General features: G+C 37.0%; 4 protein-coding genes across 6 annotated transcripts in view; 2 read left to right on the top strand and 2 right to left on the bottom strand.

Annotated features, from left to right (window-relative positions):
• The window catches only part of LOC135210404 (galactoside alpha-(1,2)-fucosyltransferase 2-like), a 73522-nt gene extending 54086 nt beyond the window's left edge, over window positions 1-19436 (bottom strand). The window contains exon 1 of the mRNA XM_064243307.1: window positions 19376-19436. The gene's annotated coding sequence lies outside the window, so the exon portion shown is untranslated. The remainder of the gene's footprint in view (window positions 1-19375) is intronic.
• Window positions 1-21261, top strand: part of LOC135210260 (major facilitator superfamily domain-containing protein 6-like) — a 70709-nt gene that overhangs the window by 16687 nt on the left and 32761 nt on the right. The gene's annotated exons all lie outside the window — the stretch shown is intronic.
• Window positions 8880-14386, top strand: LOC135210262 (uncharacterized). Its single transcript, XM_064243130.1, has 6 exons — window positions 8880-8976; window positions 10336-10500; window positions 11167-11341; window positions 12254-12493; window positions 13402-13560; window positions 13916-14386. Exons 2-6 carry the CDS (start codon window positions 10339-10341, stop codon window positions 13993-13995), a joined length of 816 nt encoding a protein of 271 aa, XP_064099200.1. The 5' UTR covers window positions 8880-8976; window positions 10336-10338; the 3' UTR covers window positions 13996-14386.
• The window catches only part of LOC135210261 (isocitrate dehydrogenase [NAD] subunit beta, mitochondrial-like), a 91557-nt gene continuing 89806 nt past the window's right edge, over window positions 19511-21261 (bottom strand). The window contains exon 7 of one of the 2 annotated variants that reach the window (XM_064243128.1): window positions 19511-20171. In XM_064243128.1, coding sequence (XP_064099198.1) covers window positions 20040-20171 — 132 coding nt within the window. In that variant the 3' untranslated portion in view covers window positions 19511-20039. The other variant, XM_064243129.1, reaches the window with a different exon arrangement.

The following is a 21261-nucleotide window of genomic DNA, read 5'->3' on the forward strand; positions in this document are numbered from 1 at the left end:
TAATCCCTTGTATCTATAATAACCTGTAGCGTACCCTTTATATCCCAATCCACCCCGTTGTCTATAATCCTTGTTATCTATAATACCTGTAGCTATAATCCCTTTGTATCTATAATCCACTCTATAATCCCTTTGTAATCTATAATCCCTTGTATCTATAATACCTGTAACTTATCCCCTTTGTATCTATAATACCCTTAGTATCTTTTATCCCTAATCCCGTTGTATCTATAATCCCTTGTATCTATAATAACCTGTAATATCCTTTGTATCTATTATACCTATAAGCCCTTATATCTATATTCCTATCCCTTGTATCTATAATCCCTTGTAGCCTATATCCACTTATTAATAACCCTCCTTGTATCTATAATCCCTTGTATCTATATAACCTGTACTATTAATCCCTGTAGCTATAATCCCTTGTATCTATAATCCCTGTAGCCTAAATCCTTTGTTCTATAATCCCTTTGTATCTATAATCCCTTGTATCTATAATCCCTTTATCTATAATACCTGTAGCTATAATCCCTTTGTATCTATAACCCCTTCTAATTATAATCCAGCTCCCAGAAACTCAATGCCTTCGTCTCAACTTCAAAAGTTCAAGCGAAAGTACAATACTTTACTATTCTAATAATATTCTCCTTGCAATTAAATACATTTTTTATACATTTGTTAATCTATTAATTTTATTTTAATAAGTGGTGTCTCTTCATTCTGTATTTTCCTTAACTTCCTTTTGCTTCTTCCTAATGAACACCATAATATTCTTTGGAAGTTGAAGAATTGCAAGTCAGTGGCCCCTTTGGTGGGATTGTTCCATATGAATAGGATTCAGCTTCTGAATAATTATTAATAATATAATAATAATAATAATAATCTTCTCTTTGCCTCAATGAAAAGTTTCTCAATAACTGCGCCCTTTATTTCACTTATATCTAACATAAGGCCAAGTCTCCTTTTGCCTTCTACCGAGACCAATCCATTTCCTTATTATTCATCATCAACCTCTAATCCACCATAAAAAAGTAAAAATTGCATCGAGTTTTTTTGTTTTCTGTCCATTAAAACTCTTGGCCGCGGCCCATGGAACTCAGCCACTATCCGGTGGTGGCCTATCATGGTACCTCTATCGCTGCCAGAAGTATGATTCAGGGCTAACTTTAACTTTAAATAAATAAAAATAAAAAACTACTGAGGCTAGAAGGCTGCAATTTGGTATGTGTGATGATTGGAGGGTGGATGTTCAATACACCAATTTGCAGCCCTCTAGCCTCAGTAGTTTTTAAGTTCTGAGGCCAGACAGATAAAACTGCGGACGGATAGACAAAGCAAGTACAAAAGCTTCTTTTAAAGGCAACTAAATATTGCCTGTCTCGCAACCTCACTCGTTTTACGCACCCCGTAATTAACCCACTTTCCAACGTTTTCAAACACTGCTTATTATTCCACCTCAGAGTCCAGTTCCTAGGTACAAGGAGTGTCACAGTCTTTTGGAGTTTCGACCTCGGTTTTTCTTTCCAACTCGTTCTCTATTTTTTATATCATTCTTTGGTATGTTAATCGAATTCTCTCTCTCTCTCTCTCTCTCTTCAAGTCAGTTTCCCACAAATAACCTACCGACAGATACACAGAGACAAGCCTTTTTTAAACATGACAAGCGTAAACAGCCAAAACATAACAGTAATCAAACAGGCAGAATACAAATTAAAACACACACACAGAAACCAGCATTTTTTTAAACATGATATACGTAAACACCCAAAAACAAATAAGTTACTTAACAGGCAGAATACAAAATAAACACACACACACACACCAATCACACGCAAAACCCATCATTTTTTAAAACATGACATGCGTAAACAGCCAAAAAAAATAAGTTATCAAAACAGGCAGCATACAATACAAAACACACACACACACACACAAAAAAAAACAGCAAATTTTTTTTAAACATGACTGATACAATATAAACGCGCGCGCGCGCACACACACACACACCAATACACACACAGAAACCAGCATCTTTTAAACATGACATACGTAAAAACCCAAAAAAATAATTTAGTAAACAGGCTGGATACCGTATAAACACACGCACACGAACACACACAAGAACACTAGAAACCATCAGAGAAACACGACTCCACTTCTAGCTGGCTACCGTCACTCGATATCCAAGGTTCGATATCCTTCGAAGACAGCTGGCAGACGAAGGCCAAAAACAAACCCTTATACTCGAGTGTCATAAAGCTGACTTGAACGTCCCACAACACCAAAACTCCTTAGCATTTCAATGCACATCAAAACGTAGGATTTAACCCATCCGACGATTTCCTCCTTACAGGAACATTTCAACACACATCAAAATGTAGGATTCACCAAGTTCGATTTCCTCCTTACAGGCACGGGACCCCTGACGCCTTTCCTGCCCGTGATAGCCCGGCACAAGGGCGTGTCCTCCACAGTCATCAGCCTCATATGGACCGTCATGCCTTCGTCAGGTAATTCTGGAGTTAAAAGCGCTGTCAATTCATGGTTTCAAACGCTGTTGTTTCATTCATTCGCTGGAACCCTCTTAAATACTTTTACTGTACGAAAGTGAATGAATAAGGACTAGAATATAGAATGTAGATTATTCAGTGCTATAATGAATTTGTTTTGGGATGTACGTCGGTGAATTTATTAAACGAATAATAAAATAAATTATTTTAAAACTACGGTAAAAATGGATATTTGGTAAAAATTGATATCCTCCATAAAAACAAATTATAGCCTTGAATTTAGGATATGTAAAACAATAAAAAAAATTAAAAATATTCATAAAATATTTATATACACAACTGAAGTGTATATACTATCCTTGGCAAAGTACCAAGAGGTCAAACATCAAATTTTATTATAGACGTTAAGTGAATGAATAAGGGTAGATTTGTCACTTGAAATCATTGGGGTCGATCTAGGTATCTCTAAAATGCCTACGAAAGACGAAACCGAAATAGAGAGAGAGAGAGAGAGAGAGGAGAGAGAGAGAGAGAGAGAGAGAGGAGAGAGACGAGAGAGAGAGGAGAGAGAGAGAGAGAGGAGAGGTGAGAGGAGAGAGAGAGAGAGAGAGAGAGAATAAATATTTAGACAAGTGTCGAAGCAGTTATAATACTATGTCAATTTACTTTAAACCAAACCTCGACCCAAACCCCCACAACCCAAAAAATTATTATATTATATTGTATGGTGCTTTTTACGTAGCAAGGAACCAGTGCATATATATATATATATATATATATATATATATATATATATATATATATATATATATATATATATAGTTGCGAGAGGAACACCTCACAAAAGGTAGATGGCTACAAGGGTCATGTAATCAATTCATCTACATAATCCAATTTCTGCCCTATATAAGAATGTCAAATCCTGCCGGTGTTTTAGAAGTACTATATTGTAAATATTTTAAAAAACTACAAACCATCCTGTTCATTTGAGATACGTTACTGGTATGAACCACAATAATTGGATTTTTGTTTATTAAGTTTTAAAAAATTCCTCTATATATATATATATATATATATATATATATATATATATATATATATATATATATATATATATATATATATATATATATATATATACGTGTATATATATTATATATTTCTCAAATTCTTTGGTCCTTTTTGGATATGCTTGTCACTGCAAGGCCTTGAGATCCAACTTAAATTTATGTGTATAATGTAAAACATATATACATATCCCATAATAACTCAAAGTCATCCTCTACCTGACGATTGAAGCTTTGTCGCAATGATATACAAATCCAACTGAACGTCCCCAATAGCAGTAGGGGGAAATCGACGCACTGAAGGAAGTCGAAGTCAGTGACCAAAGTTGCCGGAGATGATGTTTCTCCGCCCACCATCGAGACAAGGCTATGAAGAAGACCGACCCTCTTTCTCTCTCTCTCTATCTCCCTGGTCGAGAAGTGTCCAAAAAATAACCCAACCCCACTGAGACGTCCAAAACATTCGTGTCCCGTCCTGTCTCTCTCCCTCCGTCTCTCGTGGCTGTCATCCGGACTTTCTTCGCCGCCATCTTGAATCAAGATGGCGGCGCCTTTTTCCTTCGTTGGGGTTATCCAGCTGTCAAAGCTTGAGTAAAAAAAAAAAAAAAAAAAAACAAAAAAAAAAAAAAAAAAAAAAAAAAAAAAAAAAAAAAAAAAAAAACACTTTCCTCGCACTGATGACAAGTAAAACTACGATGTTTATGTCTGGATGTAAACAATGTATAGGTACTGTAAACACACTATAGTATAGATTCACATCAACCGTGCATTTGATGTCTAGGCCAGTCCCTTACGACGCTCCTGATTGGCTGTTGATAAGCCAATCACAGGGCTGGAAACTCTCCTGAGTCTCTCTCTTGAGAGTTCACATAGGCAGGATGAATGTTCCACCTCTCCTGAGGGATACTTTTGAAAGACGTATCCCTGCCTATTTGAACTCTCGAGAGAGAGACTTAGGAGAGTTTCCAGCCCGCCCTGTGACTGGCTTGCCGACAGCCAATCAGGAGCGTCGTAAAGGACTGGACAAGACATCAAATGCACGGCTGATGTGAATCTACTATAGTACCACAGTCCACCGTTACGAGCACACACACACAAAAAAATGCAATCATGTTTCAACATAAGTCATGAAAGTTTCTCTGTGCGTGAGTGTTCCGCATACGAAAACGAGTGAATGTTATAGAATAGAAAAACGATTGAATGTTATAAATAGAAAACGATGTGATGTTATAGAATAGAAAACGATTGAATGTTATAAATAGAAAACGATCGTGAATGTTATAAATAGAAAATGAGTGAATGTTATAGAACAGAACATAATATATAGAATTAGACCCAAGGCCAAGCGCTGGGACCTATTGAGGCATTCAGCGCTGAAACAGATATTAAGAGTAATAAGGTTTGAAAGGCGTAACAGGAAAACCTCGAGGTTGCACCATGAATCAATTGTTAGGGGGAAGGGTGGAGAGTACGATGGAAGGAAGAGAATATGAATGGAGGTACAGTAAAGGGAATGAAAGTAGTTGCAGCTAGGGGCCATGGACGGGATGATGCAAAGAACCGCTAGTAACGCCTACAGTACACAGCATGATGGTGCACTGATGGCAAAAAACCTCCGCCCCCTTATACGGATACCACTGTATTTACACACAAATACACACACACACACACACACACAACAACACACACACACACACACACACACATATATATATATATATATATATAGATATAATAATATATATATATATATTTTTTTTTTTTCCTTTTTTTTTAAATAAATATATATATAGGACAAAAACAATCGTCACCTCTCTCAATGAAACACCACCAAATAAACAATCATATGTAAGCTAAATGCCATCATGTGTATTTATAAACCCCGAAAATGTCGACATTCCCAGAGAACTCGAGAAAACCACTTAAGAACAATGCGAAACAAATAACTTTATGAGCGCATAAAAAAAAAAACAACAGTGACGTATATGTAGACACTGCGACACCGTCAGCCATTTATGCGACTCGTAAATTCTATCTTAATTATATCAAACCCTTCAGAATTGACGACCAACCCTTTCGGTTGAACAGCAGCCCCCCAGCGCCCCCCCCCCCCCCCGCGGATTCTGAGTTTTTTTCTTCTTCTTCTTGTGGTGCCATACTAACCAGATCTTCAAGTAGTGAATTATCCTCGACCATATTAGGAAGGCACTTTTATTTTTAGTAGTCGTAAACTATCACTCACATATACATACACATGAGAGAGAGAGAGAGAGAGAGAGAGAGAGAGATTGTTTGTATGGTGTTTTTACGTGGCATGGAACCAGTGGTTATTCAGCAACAGGACCAACAGCTTTATACGTGACTTCTGAACCACGTCGAGAGTGTGAACTTCTATCACCAGAAATACACCTCTCTCATACCTCAATGGAATGCCCGAGAATCGAACTCGCGGCCACCGAGGCGGCAGGCCAAGACCATACCGATCACGTCACTGAGAGAGAGAGAGAGAGAGAGAGAGAGAGAGAGAGAGAGAATATATAATGCCTTAAAATCAGACACGCATGCCATATTCTACTTCCAACTCATTAAAAACAACCCTCAAGAATTTGGAAACGGGACCAATTTTGTAGTTTGGAATGCAGAATTTAGACCTAAGACCAAACCCTGGGACCTATGAGGTCATCCATCAAAACAACTGATGGAAGGTGGAAAACATGACGTGCCCTGAGGGAGTGTTTATATAGGCATTCAACATTGTAACAATTCAATCAATGTTAAATGTTCCCTAACGAAATGTTTACAATGGCATTTAAATCACTTTAATAGTTCACTCAATGTTAAATGTTCCCTAACGAAATGTTTACACGCATTCAAACACTGTAACAGTTCAACCAATGTTTAATGTTTCCTGATGAAATGTTTGCACTGGCATTTAAAACACTTTAACAATTCATTCGATGTTAAATGTTCCCTGATGTTTGCAATGGCATTTAAACCCCTTAACAGTTAACTCAATGTTAATCCCTAACGAAATGTTTACACTGGCATTTAAAATGTTAAATGTTCTCTAACAAAATGTTTACACTGGTATTTAAACGCATTAGAACTTCATTCAATGTTAAATGTTCCCTAACGAAATGTTTGCACTGCCATTTAAAACCTTAACTATTCATTCAACGTTAAATGTTTCCTATAGCCCTGAACACTTCGCCATAACTCAGGTCATTGTCTTAATCCTCTTATTAATTCCTCCCTACACGACGATACCACGAACATAGGTTAAATTAAACAGTGTTTCAACCACCCCAAACCAAAAGTTCATCTAGTAACCCACGAACTCATTTCGCAGCCTGATCAGCAAGACTTGCGCCGGGGCGCTGTCGGACTACTTCCGCGTCCACAGGCAAGTCTTCCTCGGCAGCCTCATGTTGATGATCGCCTCCTTCATCGGGATCTACTTCACGCCCGATATCGTACCGCACGCCTCCTCCAACGCGTCCGCCGACGCGGCAGAGATGCTCTCCAATTGGACGGAACCGGAGGCGCACAACGAGTCTCATTATGTACATGGTACTACATTTTTTTAGTTTTCTGTTGGAATATCTAATCCTTCTGGCCAGCCATATAGGAGAGCCGTTGATAAGCTCAGTGGTCTGGTTAAAATTAGATATACTTAACTTTAGTAAGAGAATAACTACTTTTTTCTGTCCGCTCTCGGATCTTGAAAACTACAGCGTTTAGCAGGCTGCAAATTGCTATGATAATCATCCACCTTCCAGTCATCAAACATACCAAATTGCAGCCCTCTAGCCTCAAGTTCTTATTTCATACAAGGTATGATCATGCGTCTGGCACCGCAAAAACGCAGGCCACCACAGCCGGCCGAGAGTTTCATGTGGCGTGGCTGGGAGCATAGATATAGAGGGGAGTTTTACCAAGACACTGAGCTGCTTATCAGCTCTCTAAACAGTGCTGGCTAGAAGGATTTATTTTTATTTATTATAGTTTTTTATTTAGATTTTGTCAATTAAATTACAATTAAATTAATTTCAAATGTTGAAGTTTCTGAGCTTCCGAATGTCGTACGAAAGTGGTTTCTCAAACATAGGCCAAGCGAAAATTTCGTTACCACCGACACTAATACGACTTCTTGCGTAAGTATTGCAGGAACATATAAATGAAAATTCCTTATATTAATAGTAGAGGTAAAAATAGAACCCAATTCATTTGCAACAGAAGCAAAAACGCAATTTATTTCGAGTATTTCTTCAGATCCATGGGATGAAGACCTAATTTATACAATAACAGACAATGCCTTATTTTAATGGCAAATGGTAGAGGTAAAAATACAACGCAATTCTTTTGCCACAGAAGCAAAGACGCAATTTATTTCAAGTGTTTCTTCAGATCCAAGAAACGAAGACCTAAATTTACGATATAATTCTCCCTCCTGGGCTGTTTCAGATCCAGAGAGCTCCACTACGGGAGAACTGCTCCGGAGGTACGAGTTCTGGCTCCTCTTCCTGTGCTTACTGGGGCAGTACTGCGGCCACATCACCACCATTACTATGCAGGAAACGATATGCTTCTTCAGTTTAATAGGTAAAAAGCTCTCTCTCTCTCTCTCTCTCTCTCTCTCTCTCTCACACATAAAGGAACACACTGCGGACACATTGCTATTGTCTTGCAGGAAATTATATGTTCTAATTTATGATTAACGTTCGAGCTCTCTCTCTCTCTCTCTCTCTCTCTCTCTCTCAGGCAAACATACGCATAAACAGGCACATGCTGAAGACATATTGCTGTTTTCATGTAAGGAATAATATACTCAGATTCATTTTTAACATTCTCTCTCTCTCGTCCAAACATACACACACACGAACAGGCACATGCCCTAAACATATTGCTGTTGTCATGTAAAGAATTATATGCACTGATTCATTTTTAACTCTCTCTCATGAACAGTGAATCGCACGCCTATAATCCACGGTAATATTCAGCAATTCCAACAGAACTCTCCACGACAACAGCAAACGTCATATCCTCTACCACCCAAACAATAAAATGATACAAATCTGAATTGCTCTCCCACTTCCGTCTTCCTGTCAATCCTCTCTCTCATTAGTCTCCCTTACATCCTTTCCTTCCCCCTCCCCTCCCCACTTATCAAACGTCCCCCCCCCCCCCCACCCCCCAGCACCTTTTTTTTTTTTTTTTTTTCCCTTTCAATACTAAACGACGACATCCTCACCATAAAAGCGTCCTCAGAATGATACAGCCTATTCAATCTTCCCTCAGGTGACGCCCTTCACAAATATGGGGAGCAACGGCTGTGGGGGACACTAGGATGGGGCATCTCCGCAGTGGCTGGCGGGGCTCTGGTCGACTGGTATTCCAGGGTGAGCTTGAGTTGTTGTCAAGAGCATAATTCAGAGGTTTTTTCGTTTTGAATACTGAGTCAGTGATGACTATCTAAACCTACCAGGTAAAAAAGGCTGATCTTTTGAGGTCTTGTAGTTCCTCGCTGGGCGAGTGGTTTTCGCGCTCGGCTGCCAATCCGGTGGTCTGAAGTTCGAATCCCGGCTCAGCCAACTCGGAATCAGAGGAATTTATTTCTGGTGATTGAAATTCATTTCTCGATATAGTGTGGTTCGGATCCCACAATAAGCCGTAGGTCCCATTGCTAGGTGACCAATTGGTTCCTAGCCACGTAAAAAAATATCTATTCCTTCGGGCCAGCCCTAGGAGAGCTGCTAATCAGCTCAGTGATCTGGTAAAAACTATGATATACTTTTTTTTTTGTTGAGGTCATGACTACAAATTTTTGTTGACTGAGAACAAACAAACAATTTTGCAAGACTATGGCATGAAAAAAAAAAATATATTTTTCCAAAGATAGTAAAATAAGACTGGAAATATATGGGAAAATAGATGGCTCCCAAACAGAGGACCCTATGAAAATAAAAAGAAAACTTCTAAAAGTAACTTCTTCGTTAGAACACCCCTTGGGATTCCTCTGAAGGATGTAATCTTCATAATATGTCAAAATTTTACCTTGCACTGCACGAAGTTTCTGACAATGCTATTGAAACTGGCATCACAACATCTAGGTTATTGATGTTGTATAAAACTAGAGAAAATTAAAAAGATAAATAAATAGATATGCTTAAAAGAAGTTTCATAACAAAATATCTAATAATATGATATAATATATATATAGTAATATATAATATATATATATATATTATATATATATATATAATATCTATATATATATATATAGAATATCTGTAAAACATATATTATATACATATATATAAATGTCCTCCCCAGTAATCGCTGAAAGATAAAATGTCCATATCTCTGTCACATCCCCAAGAGAGGAACCCACGCCTTAGTCATCCACAAATGCAGTAATATGTGCGTACGTAATTACAATCTACAGAAATCAGGAAATGCTGCTAAAGCTAAATCCACAACTATGACAGAAGTACTTGAGGAACATAGGAATCAATACACTTCACCCCTGACATCATAATGCAGCAACAATGTGAATGCTAAAGAAGACTTGTCATCTACAAAAACGACCTAACAAGTCACTTATGATGGTTTCACAACAACAAAGATATAAAAGCCACAGCCACTTACTTTTAATTATACATATAACCTCAAATTAATTATACTGCTAATATCATTCCTTATCAGTGAAACCAATCGCATTATGGTTAAATGTCTAAAACTTTCAAAATCCTCACCAGGGAATGTTGAAACCAGACTACGCTCCGGCCTACTCGATTGCCGTAGTTTTCTTAACAATAGACCTGGTGATTGTGGGACGCCTGCGCTTCAGCATCACGCCAGTGAAGATGGACCCTAAGAAGGTCCGAGGAATTTTCAAGATACCTGCTGTCCTTCTGGTTCTGGTAAGGAAGTTGTCCTAAGAATCCCTTCCCCTTCTGATGAAAAATGTGCCAGCATTCAGCAAAATAAAATTTCTTCCCTAATCAGATTCATCTTTCCCTTAGAATATGAATTTCCCACTGCTCACGAATATATTCTCTATTCAGCCAGCTACAGCAATCAGGATAATTTTCCCATGGGAATTCAATTCAATTCCGTTCTCTTTCGTTTCGATTACTCATAAATGTATCTCACAAAACAGACAAATTGTACGTATTCTTCTTGTACTGGAGATATGGATACCTTTAAAATAATTCTCCCTTCTCATCAAACTCAAAATTTATTTCGTTGAATGTAACTTTCTGGTTTCTCATTCTGCCTTCCAGAATTTTCACACCTCTAACAAATCTTTTTGTTCAGCACACACTGAAATCCCCTTAAAACACAAACACAGTTGAGTTGGACAAGATCCAGACTTGGGTACCTTTTTTAAACTTTTAAACATAAGATGGGTGGACATACGGCATTGTGGGCTGAAACATGGGTGCTACAGCCAAAGAGTTCATTCAGCACCCTTGCCTAGTGTTCCAAAGGCTCATCTCTTAGAGAATTGGTTCGTTTAATTCTTACGAGCTACATTATTGCTTCCCTAATGCTAGCCTTGACAAACATTTTTCATCCCTGACCAGATTACGACGGTAGTGGTTGGTGCTTCATGCGGAATGATTTGGACATTTCAACTCCTCTTGGTGGAGGATGTGGCAAAGATGTGGGACTCAAACTTCCCTTTTACAAAGCTCCTGCAAGGAATCCTCGTCTTTGTTCAGTGCTTACTCAGTGAGATGCCATTCTTCTACCTGGCAGGTGAAGTATTTTACTATTCTGATTGCAAGTCTTTCAAGTATTTATAAAAAAAAGATGATCTAGTGGGTTGGAGCTTCCCTTCCTTGTCTTCTACATCAGAAACATCTTCCAATATGCATGAATTACACACACAATTTCTCTGGGCCCTGTTGCATCTACTAGCAAGGCAACTGGGCAACTTCTTTTATACCACTAGCTTCTACATTTTCTTCATTTCAGTCTCTTTACCCACTATAAACCACTCCTCATTAATATTACTGGATTTCCTTCATGGGTATCTGGATCCTGAACTCTGGCTCTACCATATTCATTAAAATAGGAAAGCCTTCCACTATTTGACAAATTTGCCAACTTCTAGGTCACATTGATCTAAGTACATTTCTGTCAAGAATAAGGCAATGATTTTTACTTTTTATAATATTTCTACTTATTTATGTTTGTTGTTGCAAAACATTACCATACGACTAACTTTCCACTCCTCCACTACATAGGAGCAGAGGAAAAAATCTAGATTGTGGTAGAGCTCCATGATGAATGGAGTTGAGAACTGTAGGTGTCTTGCCTCACTCAACTGGATCTCTAAGCAAGATAATCATCTTTTCTATCTAAAATTATGCACATGCCCCTTTCATACCATTACGTTCAATCTCAACAAATGATCTGCAACCTTGAAGTAAAATTTTCTTCTTAAAAAATGCTTGTTTAATTCAAAACTTTCTTACAGAAAAAATTGTCCTCTCTTTCATGGTAACTATCATTGTCTGATTCACATATCACTATTCTTCAAAATTAAACTTTGAATTAAAAATGTTGCTAAATAATCTTACACGAATGAAGTACAATAATCAAAGAATACAAAAACAGAATCAAAGAATACAAAAACAGAATCTAACAAGTAATGACTCTCCACAGGTCACATCATAGCAAAAATTGGTCACTTCTACTCCTTCTTCTTGGCACTTCTCGCATTCTGCGTCCGTCTTTGCTTCTACTATACTGTGACCAATCCGTGGTGGTTTATACCAATTGAACTCGTCCATGGGATGTCATTTGGACTTGCATATGCAACCATGGCCTCCTATGCAAACAGCATCACTCCCAAAGGAGCAGAAGCAACAACTCAGGCCATCTTCGGAGCTGCTTTCTTTGGAGGTGAGAAAACGTTTCTCTTTGTCTTTTGGGTTACAATTCATAAATTAATCATAAATACTGTATTCACAGAAACAGTGGCAATCAATGTGAAAACCTCCTCAGAATTCAAATCATCTTCTTAAAATATTTTACATTCTTTGAAACATTATATTGTTAGTTGATAGAACACCAGTGTCCTTTTCAATGAGTCATATTGCTTAAAATTATACTTGCCATTATTGGAAAATTTTGGGCAGCTAGAGTACAGGATTGAGTGATAATTTACTTCAAATATGTACCGGGCATCACAACTTAGCAGACCATTGCTGAAATTTGGGTACTGGAGCAAGGTCAAGTTAATGACGTTGGACAGCTAGGAGGGAAGGGACCAAAGTGATTAGATGAGCAGTAAACCAGTATAGCTTCAAAGAAATAGCAATACAGTATATAGGGAGCCATGGAAGCCACACAGCATTTTGAACTTTATCCTGAAGATTACTGACTTCCTAAGCTGGCTCCGCATGAATGTCTATTTGTTTTGAATAAAAAAAATTGAATATTGTAACCTCATACATTAATAATCCTATAACAACAATTATTCAATAACCTTTGCTGTATTGTCCTTGTTTCCTCTAGCCTCATTTATTTAAAAAAAAACACACTTAAATGTACATGACAGGTTAGTCTTCTATAATCTATTTATGCAACTGTCACTATGCGTATATTCTCCTTCCAATGTAGAATGATTTGCAGTTATCAGTTTCAACCTGGAGGCATAAGACACTGTTCCAGTATAATACCAGTCAAAATTCAGATATCTGATTTGCAAAGATAACGTAAAATCTCATTTTAATCAGAAAAGTAAGAATTTGTTAAACGCAACTTATTCTTTTCTAAAACTCACACTTCACAATTTCCTCTGCTTTCAGGTACTGGAGTAGGAGGTCTTGTGGGGGGATGGCTATTTGAAATAATGACTGGTTGGAAAGCTTTCCTTACTGCAGGAATTGCAAATGGAATCTATGCCTTAATCTTTCTGGCAATTCACTTGCTCATTTCTCAATCCACGAAGAGTCAGCATGTAAGAGGTAATGGATTTTCTTTTGGAGTGTTTTGTCATGAAGCGTTTTAACACTTGAGATTTTGCCACATTACAAATCAAGACAATGACATTACTTGAACTTGCAAGTTTTTGTAATTTTTTACAGCCATATTAATCCCAGTATGAATGGTAACTTTTATAAGTATTTCATGCCCAATTCAAAAAACCATTCACCATGAAGGAACATGAACAGTTCTTTACATGGTAATATAACCAAACAAAAATTTTGTATATTATAAACGGGGACAAAAATTACCCATTACTATTAAGCAGTTCCTTACACTGTAATAACAATTTGAATGAGAATGAATATGAATGCCTAAGTTTTTGGTCATTTGCAGGGAGGAAAGAAGGTAAACCAAATGAATCGGCAGCTGAAGAAGAAATGGAGAAGCTGCAAGGAGTTAACAATATCACTTGATGAGAGGATACTTGTAGCTTCTACAACAGTGAAGTCTATTCAAGGGAAGTTACCAGAAATCGCTCTACATTTCTTGTAACATACTTAAATGCCCTTAACGGTGATCTTTAAGCAATGGTGAATCTCTTAAAAAATGAACCAAAGAATTTGGGATGATCTGCAGAGAAGCAACACTGTCTTCTCATCAACAAAGATCCTGGATTTAAGGGAGCTTTCACATCCCACCAGTCTCACTTACTGAATAAAGAATGCCTGTTTGTATAAAAGGCAACTATTTTGAGATAATTATCCGTATGTAAATGGATCTCATGAAACACGTGTTATCTAGATGTTATTTTTGCATATATTATACATATATTATTTATGACATTTACTTAATAAAATAAAAGTAAAGCTAATTGGATGTCTCCTTATTTCATCATCTATGTGTGAAATTGTTAATTTTATATAAACTTGTATTATAAATGTGTGTGTGGGTGTGTGTGTGTGTGTGTGTGTGTGTGTGGTGTGGTGTGTGTGTGTGTGTGTGTGTGTCGTGTGTGTGTTGTGTGTGTGTGTGTGTGTGTGTGTGTGTGGTGTGTTGTGTTGGTGTGTGACCCTTGGTATTTTTTAGGGGATAGGGACCAAAACCTCCGAAGAAAAGCTAAAATACACGAACACTTGACATCACCCTCTAAAAATTTTAATATAACTGCCTATCTTAATAGTTCAAACACCAAATGTCTCATTACTGAGCATCAGGTGGTCCCCTGTGTATTATAACGGGATCGACTCTTAAACCTATGGAGGGGAGAGAGTTATTATTTAATCTTATTACGTACTATTATTACAGGTGGTAGTAGTAGTAGTAGTAGTAGTAGTAGTAGTAGTAGTAGTAGTAGTAGTAGTAGTAGTAGTAGTAGTAGTAGTAGTAGTAGTAGTAGTTTGTTGAGAATAACGGCAGTTTTTAATGAATTAATCTTATACAGGGTCTTCAACTCTGCTGTTAATTTTTCTGCCTCAATGAGATTGCTGAGTAGAATTCCAATATATTTGTATTTGTCTTAATTAGGACATGTCAAAAATATTTTATTAAATATTTTGTTTATATCCTAATTAAGACAAATAAGAATATATTGGAATTCTACTCAACAACCTAGCAGAGTAAAAAAAAACCAATTATCAGAGGAATTGAAAAACCCTGTATAAGATTAATTTGTTGAAAACTGCCACAATTTTCAACAAAACATGTATCAATAAGGGTCTACTCCCTGCATATATTATTATTATTGTTTGGGTAGAAGACCCTCTTTCAAACAGGTATTGTTGAAAGTTATAGTTGCATTAACTGCATTCAGTTTGTATAGTTTTCTCTATTATTCTAATATCTGACTTCTCTTGGCTACTGCATCAGGCCAGAAATGTACTGATGTTCATCAACTAATGGTGGAAAAATTGTCATAGATCAGGGAGTAGCTCTACTTGTAAATTCAACTGGTAACAAAAATGTGGATATCATGATCCATGGAGTTTTCTACAATCAGGAACAAGTCAAATTGAATATTCTGTTGTTTTTGCCAATGTTTCTCTCATTTCCAACTAAGTATGGTTACGGCAGAGGGTGGAAGTTGACTGAGGTTCCTGCTAGGTTCTACTCTATATATAGTCGATAGTAAGCAGGGGTCAACTGCATGCTCACTTGTGATTGGCTGAGGCAGAGTGCAAACCACCTATTGGCTGGTGAGAGGTTCCTCCAAGCTGTTGCAGTCACACTGACTGGTAGGGCTGGTGCATGACATCGCTGTGAGGTGTGCGACGTTGTGCGAGGTTACGGCGCCTGGTATTATCCTGCGAATATTCTCACTGGTCACAGGATGGCTCCCTTAATTTTGTATTGCTGGGCCGAGAGTGTCGCTTGCTCTGGTGTCAGTTGCAGGTCTCTGTATTGTTGGTGGTCTTATACTGGTGGGAAGAAAGAGAAATTTCTGGGTTGTATTCATTGAGGGCTTTTCTTGTTACATTAAGAGTGCCTCCAACAGTCTTAAGTGCTGCGAGTCTGGGGCCTTCCAATTATTGTGGTGTTCTTGATAATTACATCTCTGTTGAGGTTTTCTTTGTGGGAGTTTCATATGTGGAGTTTTATTGCATATTCTTGCGCATGACAGGAAATCCTCTTAGACAGTTTCATAGTGGTCATACCTATCATCCGCAGACGGGCATTTGAAATGGTACACCACATTTGTCTGCCTAAGCAGATCTCTTATCATTAGGGCCAGATTATTCTTCATAATTATGTATCTTGTGCGCCTACTCTGGTAATAGATGACAAGGTCTAGTTTGGAGTCGGTTTCAGTGGTGGATATGTTCTCGAGATGATTTTCTTCACGACCTCCTTGTCTTCTTGGTATTTCTGGTGCATTCTGGCTTTGTAATATAATCTGATTCTTTCTTGTGGATGGGGCTGCGGCTGTTCTCGTTCGTTGTACCACCAATCCAATGTGGCACATATTTCTTTGTTGACTTGCTTGTTGGAGTATCCATTGTTCACAAACATTGGAGACACGATCAAGTTCTTGGTATCCATTGTTCACAAACATTGGAGAGACACGATCAAGTTCTTGGTGGGTGTCCTGCCAGGTAGAACAGCAAGTTTAAGACCTTCTTACGAAGGCTTTGATGGTGGTATTCTTGTACCTTGCAGGGCACTCGCTGTCTCCCTTCAGGTACAGACCTAAGTTAGTCTGCTTTGTATAAAGAGAAGTTCTTAGGCCATCTTCCCTCTTGCAGAAAGGGGAGCTGACCGCTGCTACTATTTTCAACTGTGTAGTTGAGCGAACTGTATTGCTGGAATGTGCGGCTGATCACTTCTACCTCATCCTCGTTGTCTGCCTGCACGAAGATGTTGTCGATGTAGCAGGCACTCTTGCACGGTCTTCATATAGTCTTCATACATGGGAAAAGACTTGTTCTTCTACCGTTACCATATAGGAAGTTTTTGAAGAGGACACCAAAAGGTGAGCCCATTGCCACGCCATCTTTCTGTCTGTACCTATGGCCCTTATGGGTGGAAAAAAGGGGTTTTCTTTGTGTATATCTCAAGCAGGATCTGCAGTGACCCTTCCTGGATATTCATAGTAAAATTGAAAGCGTTAAGTAACTTAAGGGGGCCGGCCGGGCTAATGCCATTTTTTAACAACAGGACTTTTGACATTCATACCACTTAATAAGGTGACTTGGGACATCTCCAAACGCATATGATTTTCGCCTCTGACTTTCGGTTTTGTGACGCCAGGGCAATTTATCCCGAAAAATAACCATTTTTCAAATTCTATCTCCTCCCTTGATATTTAATATTAAGACCTGGGATTACTACCATATATAGACATGATGTCGACCCTCCAATCAAATGGAGAGTTTTTTTCTATAAGTCATTTTTTTTGCTAGATATGAATTTTTCAATATGGTAAAAAAATAAACCCTATAAATCACGAGAAAAAAATTTATATAAAAAAAAAAAAAAAAAAAAAAAAAAAAAAAAAAAAAAAAAAAAAAAAAAAAAGACGAAACAAAAATTGGAAAAAAGGGCTCTATTTGATTGTTCTATAATGTCTTTCTGAGTTATATACCAAATTCCAATGTTATAGCTTCAAAACTAAGTGAGGAGATAGATTTTGAAGGTCAATAAGTATAGTTTTGAGATATGGGCATTCAAAGTTTTCCTTCGTATTTCTAGAAAGACAGTGTTAATAAAATAATGATTATTATGAATGTATATTCCTTTTTTGTGTATTAATAAACCAAAACTATTTTATTTATCATAATTTAATCATAAATGATGATCCCTTTGCTCATATATCGTAGCCTGGGGCACTGCTTGAGGCAAGATGGGGCACTCCTTCCTACGTAACCCCCTCTCTCCCCTTCACTAACTCGGCTTATTACAGCGAATTTTCTTCTGTATGTTAGAGAGATGTTTTCCTTGTATTTTCCTCTTTGGCATGATGACATTCTTGCAGAAACAAAGATAAACAAACGTAAATGCAAGAGAATGTCAAAGGTGAAACTCGAAGGTGTACTCTCTTTTTACAAAGACAATTTAATAAATCATGATTATTATGAATTTCATATTCCATTTTGGGTATTAAAAAACCAAAACTATGTTATTTATCATAAATGAAGATCTCTTTGCTCAAAGATCGTAGCCTTGGGCACAGTGTGACGTGTGCTGTCAGGCAAGAAGGGGGCGTTACTAGACAACCCTCCCCTCTCTCTTCACTAACTGCGCGTATATTATGATATTCTGTAATATACTTGAGCGATTTTTTCTTCGCTGTATGTTAGCGAGATGTTTTCCTTGTCTTTTCCTCATTGGCATGATGAACTTCTTGCCGAAACATACATAAACATACGTAAAAGCAAGCGAATGTCACGAGGTGAAACTCGAACGTGTAATCTACTTGATGTCTATGGTCCAACTGATTCATGATTGAACCAGATACTCGCTTCAGACGCTTCTGCGAGTGCGAGCCAAGGTATCTCTACAGATGCCATTTCTCACAATTTCTTTGCCAATAATTATCAAAATTTACGATAATAGAAGAAATATTGCATTTTCTTGTACGGATGAATGTTTTAGGCTTATTGAGTTATGTTTACTAATTACCCTGTAACTACGAAAGTAAGAGGAATTTTGACGAAATATTTTGTATACGTATTCTCAATTGCCATATGAAGCTCCATGAATTTTTCATGACTTTGCATTTTTCGCCCTATACCACCATATATAAGGGTTCCGGCCGGCCCCCTTAAGAAGCATATCAACATTTTCATGAAAAGCACCCTTTATATGAATCACCAAGAATGTCTATAGTTGATGAATAAAAGTTTTAAAGAAGCTAATTTCAGTAATTGAAAACAAACTCAACAACATATGTTAGGCAACCATCACACTGATTCACCCCGTCACTTGAACTGTACCTGTATGACACTTGTAACTGCGTCTCACATCACTGTTAGTCAATCAACACCTACCACACTTATGGAACTGTGAGCGAGAATTAACAACTTTCATGTAAATGGGTGAAAGAACTATGTAGTTCATCATCAATAATCAGTAACAAGCTGGGCTTTGCTTCACTTGATTCCATAGTACACATTCATATCTACAAGGCTGCTAAATGCCAATTCTTACTTCTTGCAATTAAAAAGTAGTAAAGTTAGCCCCAAGTGACCTGGGTGTCTTTGATTAATCCATTTCTAAATTTTACCGCAAATGATTTAAATAGTGATTTGGTTGTATCGCAAGTTGCTCAATATCACACAACAACAAATAAAAGAAAATCTAGGAATAAAATTATTAGAAAGGCATTACATAGTCTAAAGACTGAAAATAAGAATTTACCTTCATTTTCACCATCTGGCCAACAAATCCATCATAATGATGACCATTTGTAATACTTCTAGGATACCTAGAAATGATTAACTTCATTAATTTCAAATTACTAGATAGAGGATTCAAACAGTATCAATAAAAGTGTTTTTCAATTACCAAAGTGTATTATAGTGCCATATTTACAATCTATATACATATATCCGACATAAATAATTTCTAAAATATGTTTTGTGAGGTGGTTCAACCTCTCACATAATAATTATTTTTCTATCGTTTGATACTTCTACAATTGCGAAGTACTAAGTTTACTACTACTTTCCATTAAGCTTTAGAAAGCTAGTCAACACCTTACAGTCCATTCTAAACACAAATGTCTAACAATAACAACTTTGTTACCAGAACAATACTGCTAAATGCCTAAAATATTTTTTTTTATTTGATGAAAATAGACTTTGAACACTTTATTAAAAAATCAAGTATACTTCCTAAGTCTTCAGTATAACTGCATCTCTTACATAATTAAACATTAGGTAGACTTTGAGTTCTTGGCTCCACAAAAAACAATAAATTATCAAAACCTATGTAATTTTAATTCTGTACATAGGTTCTGGTTATGGTAAAAACAGGAAAATAAAAAACAAATTGACACTTACAACAATAACTGAGTTTCTTTTTAAAAAAAAAAAAGGGGGTGGGGGGAGGAGTAACCAAGACCACTCTTTAAAATCAGTAATGCAAGTTGGAAATAACAGCTCGTGAAAAGTCGAAGGTAGTAGAGTGGCCTCGCCATGTCCTTGGTGCGAACCTACATGGAAAAAGTTGAAAACAAAGACTGAGGTTACATCTGCTCTATAAGCATGCACAATATCTTACATGGTTAACTTACATGGTACATAAAATAACCATCATGCAAAAATATTACTGCTAAATACTGGAATAACCTAAACATGAGAGAAATTAAATTGACCATGCAATATGTAAACATGCACTTGTGACTGTGACTCAATCCATGCTATTTATGAAGTCCCGCTGCATAAATTGGCATAAAATTTAGTAGCTGCCACATAACCTAATTGTACCAGAACAATTTGTGTATTGTAATATGTGACAGCTGAGTGCCCAGCTAAGTTCAAAACAACATAAAATGTTTAAAAGCATAATCCTGGAAATTAAACGAAAACTTTCTTCATGCACATTTAAGACTGCAACTAAACTGATGCCTGTAATTGAAAAAACATTTAACACTATCTGTTCCATGCTTAAGAGGAATTTGATAAGAAAACTCCAAATTATGTGTAACTGCTAAAATCATAAATCTAAGCAACCACATTACGTTAACTCCAACCACATCATAGACATACAATTGAAACAGAAGACAAAGGTAAGAAAATAAATCTCTTTCTCGACTTATCCAAGAAAAGTTGCGGATGTTGTTAAATAAAATCATTACAAGGCATTGCTGCACTAGGTCATCTTACTAGTAAATGGATACAAAACTAAAGTAGCAAATGCCAAAGTTATAAAATAAGATCAAACCAAAATATATTAGCAGTTTTCCAACAACTTTGCTGTTATGACTAGCTATCTTTAACTATCTGTGATCAAAATTTCAAATTTCCTTTCTTAATGGCTGAGGTTGGCGATGACAGCATTAGCATACGCTGAAGTTGTGGCAAAGCCTCCCATGTCCTTCGTCCTTATCTAATTGTTACCACATAGCAGGCAGGAAGTAAGGAAGAAATATTAGAAGAATAAAAATACAAAATTAAAGAGTATCAGCATTCAAAATTCTGATGTAAAAGAGAACTGTCATGTATAACACACAACCTCCTACTGGAACTTGACAAACAGCTTTCAGTATACATAAATACAAAATTAAAATTGTTTATCAATAT

Source organism: Macrobrachium nipponense, chromosome 39 (genome assembly GCF_015104395.2).
Source record: "Macrobrachium nipponense isolate FS-2020 chromosome 39, ASM1510439v2, whole genome shotgun sequence".
Classification (NCBI taxonomy): domain Eukaryota; kingdom Metazoa; phylum Arthropoda; class Malacostraca; order Decapoda; family Palaemonidae; genus Macrobrachium; species Macrobrachium nipponense.

Bases quoted from the DNA above. Each gene is read 5' to 3' on its own strand.
- LOC135210262 (XM_064243130.1), top strand. From the start codon at position 10,339: ATGTTGAAACCAGACTACGCTCCGGCCTACTCGATTGCCGTAGTTTTC. The intron at 11,342-12,253 runs GTGAAGTATTTT...GACTCTCCACAG, and splicing joins GCCATTCTTCTACCTGGCAG to GTCACATCATAGCAAAAATT. The intron at 12,494-13,401 runs GTGAGAAAACGT...CTCTGCTTTCAG, and splicing joins CGGAGCTGCTTTCTTTGGAG to GTACTGGAGTAGGAGGTCTT.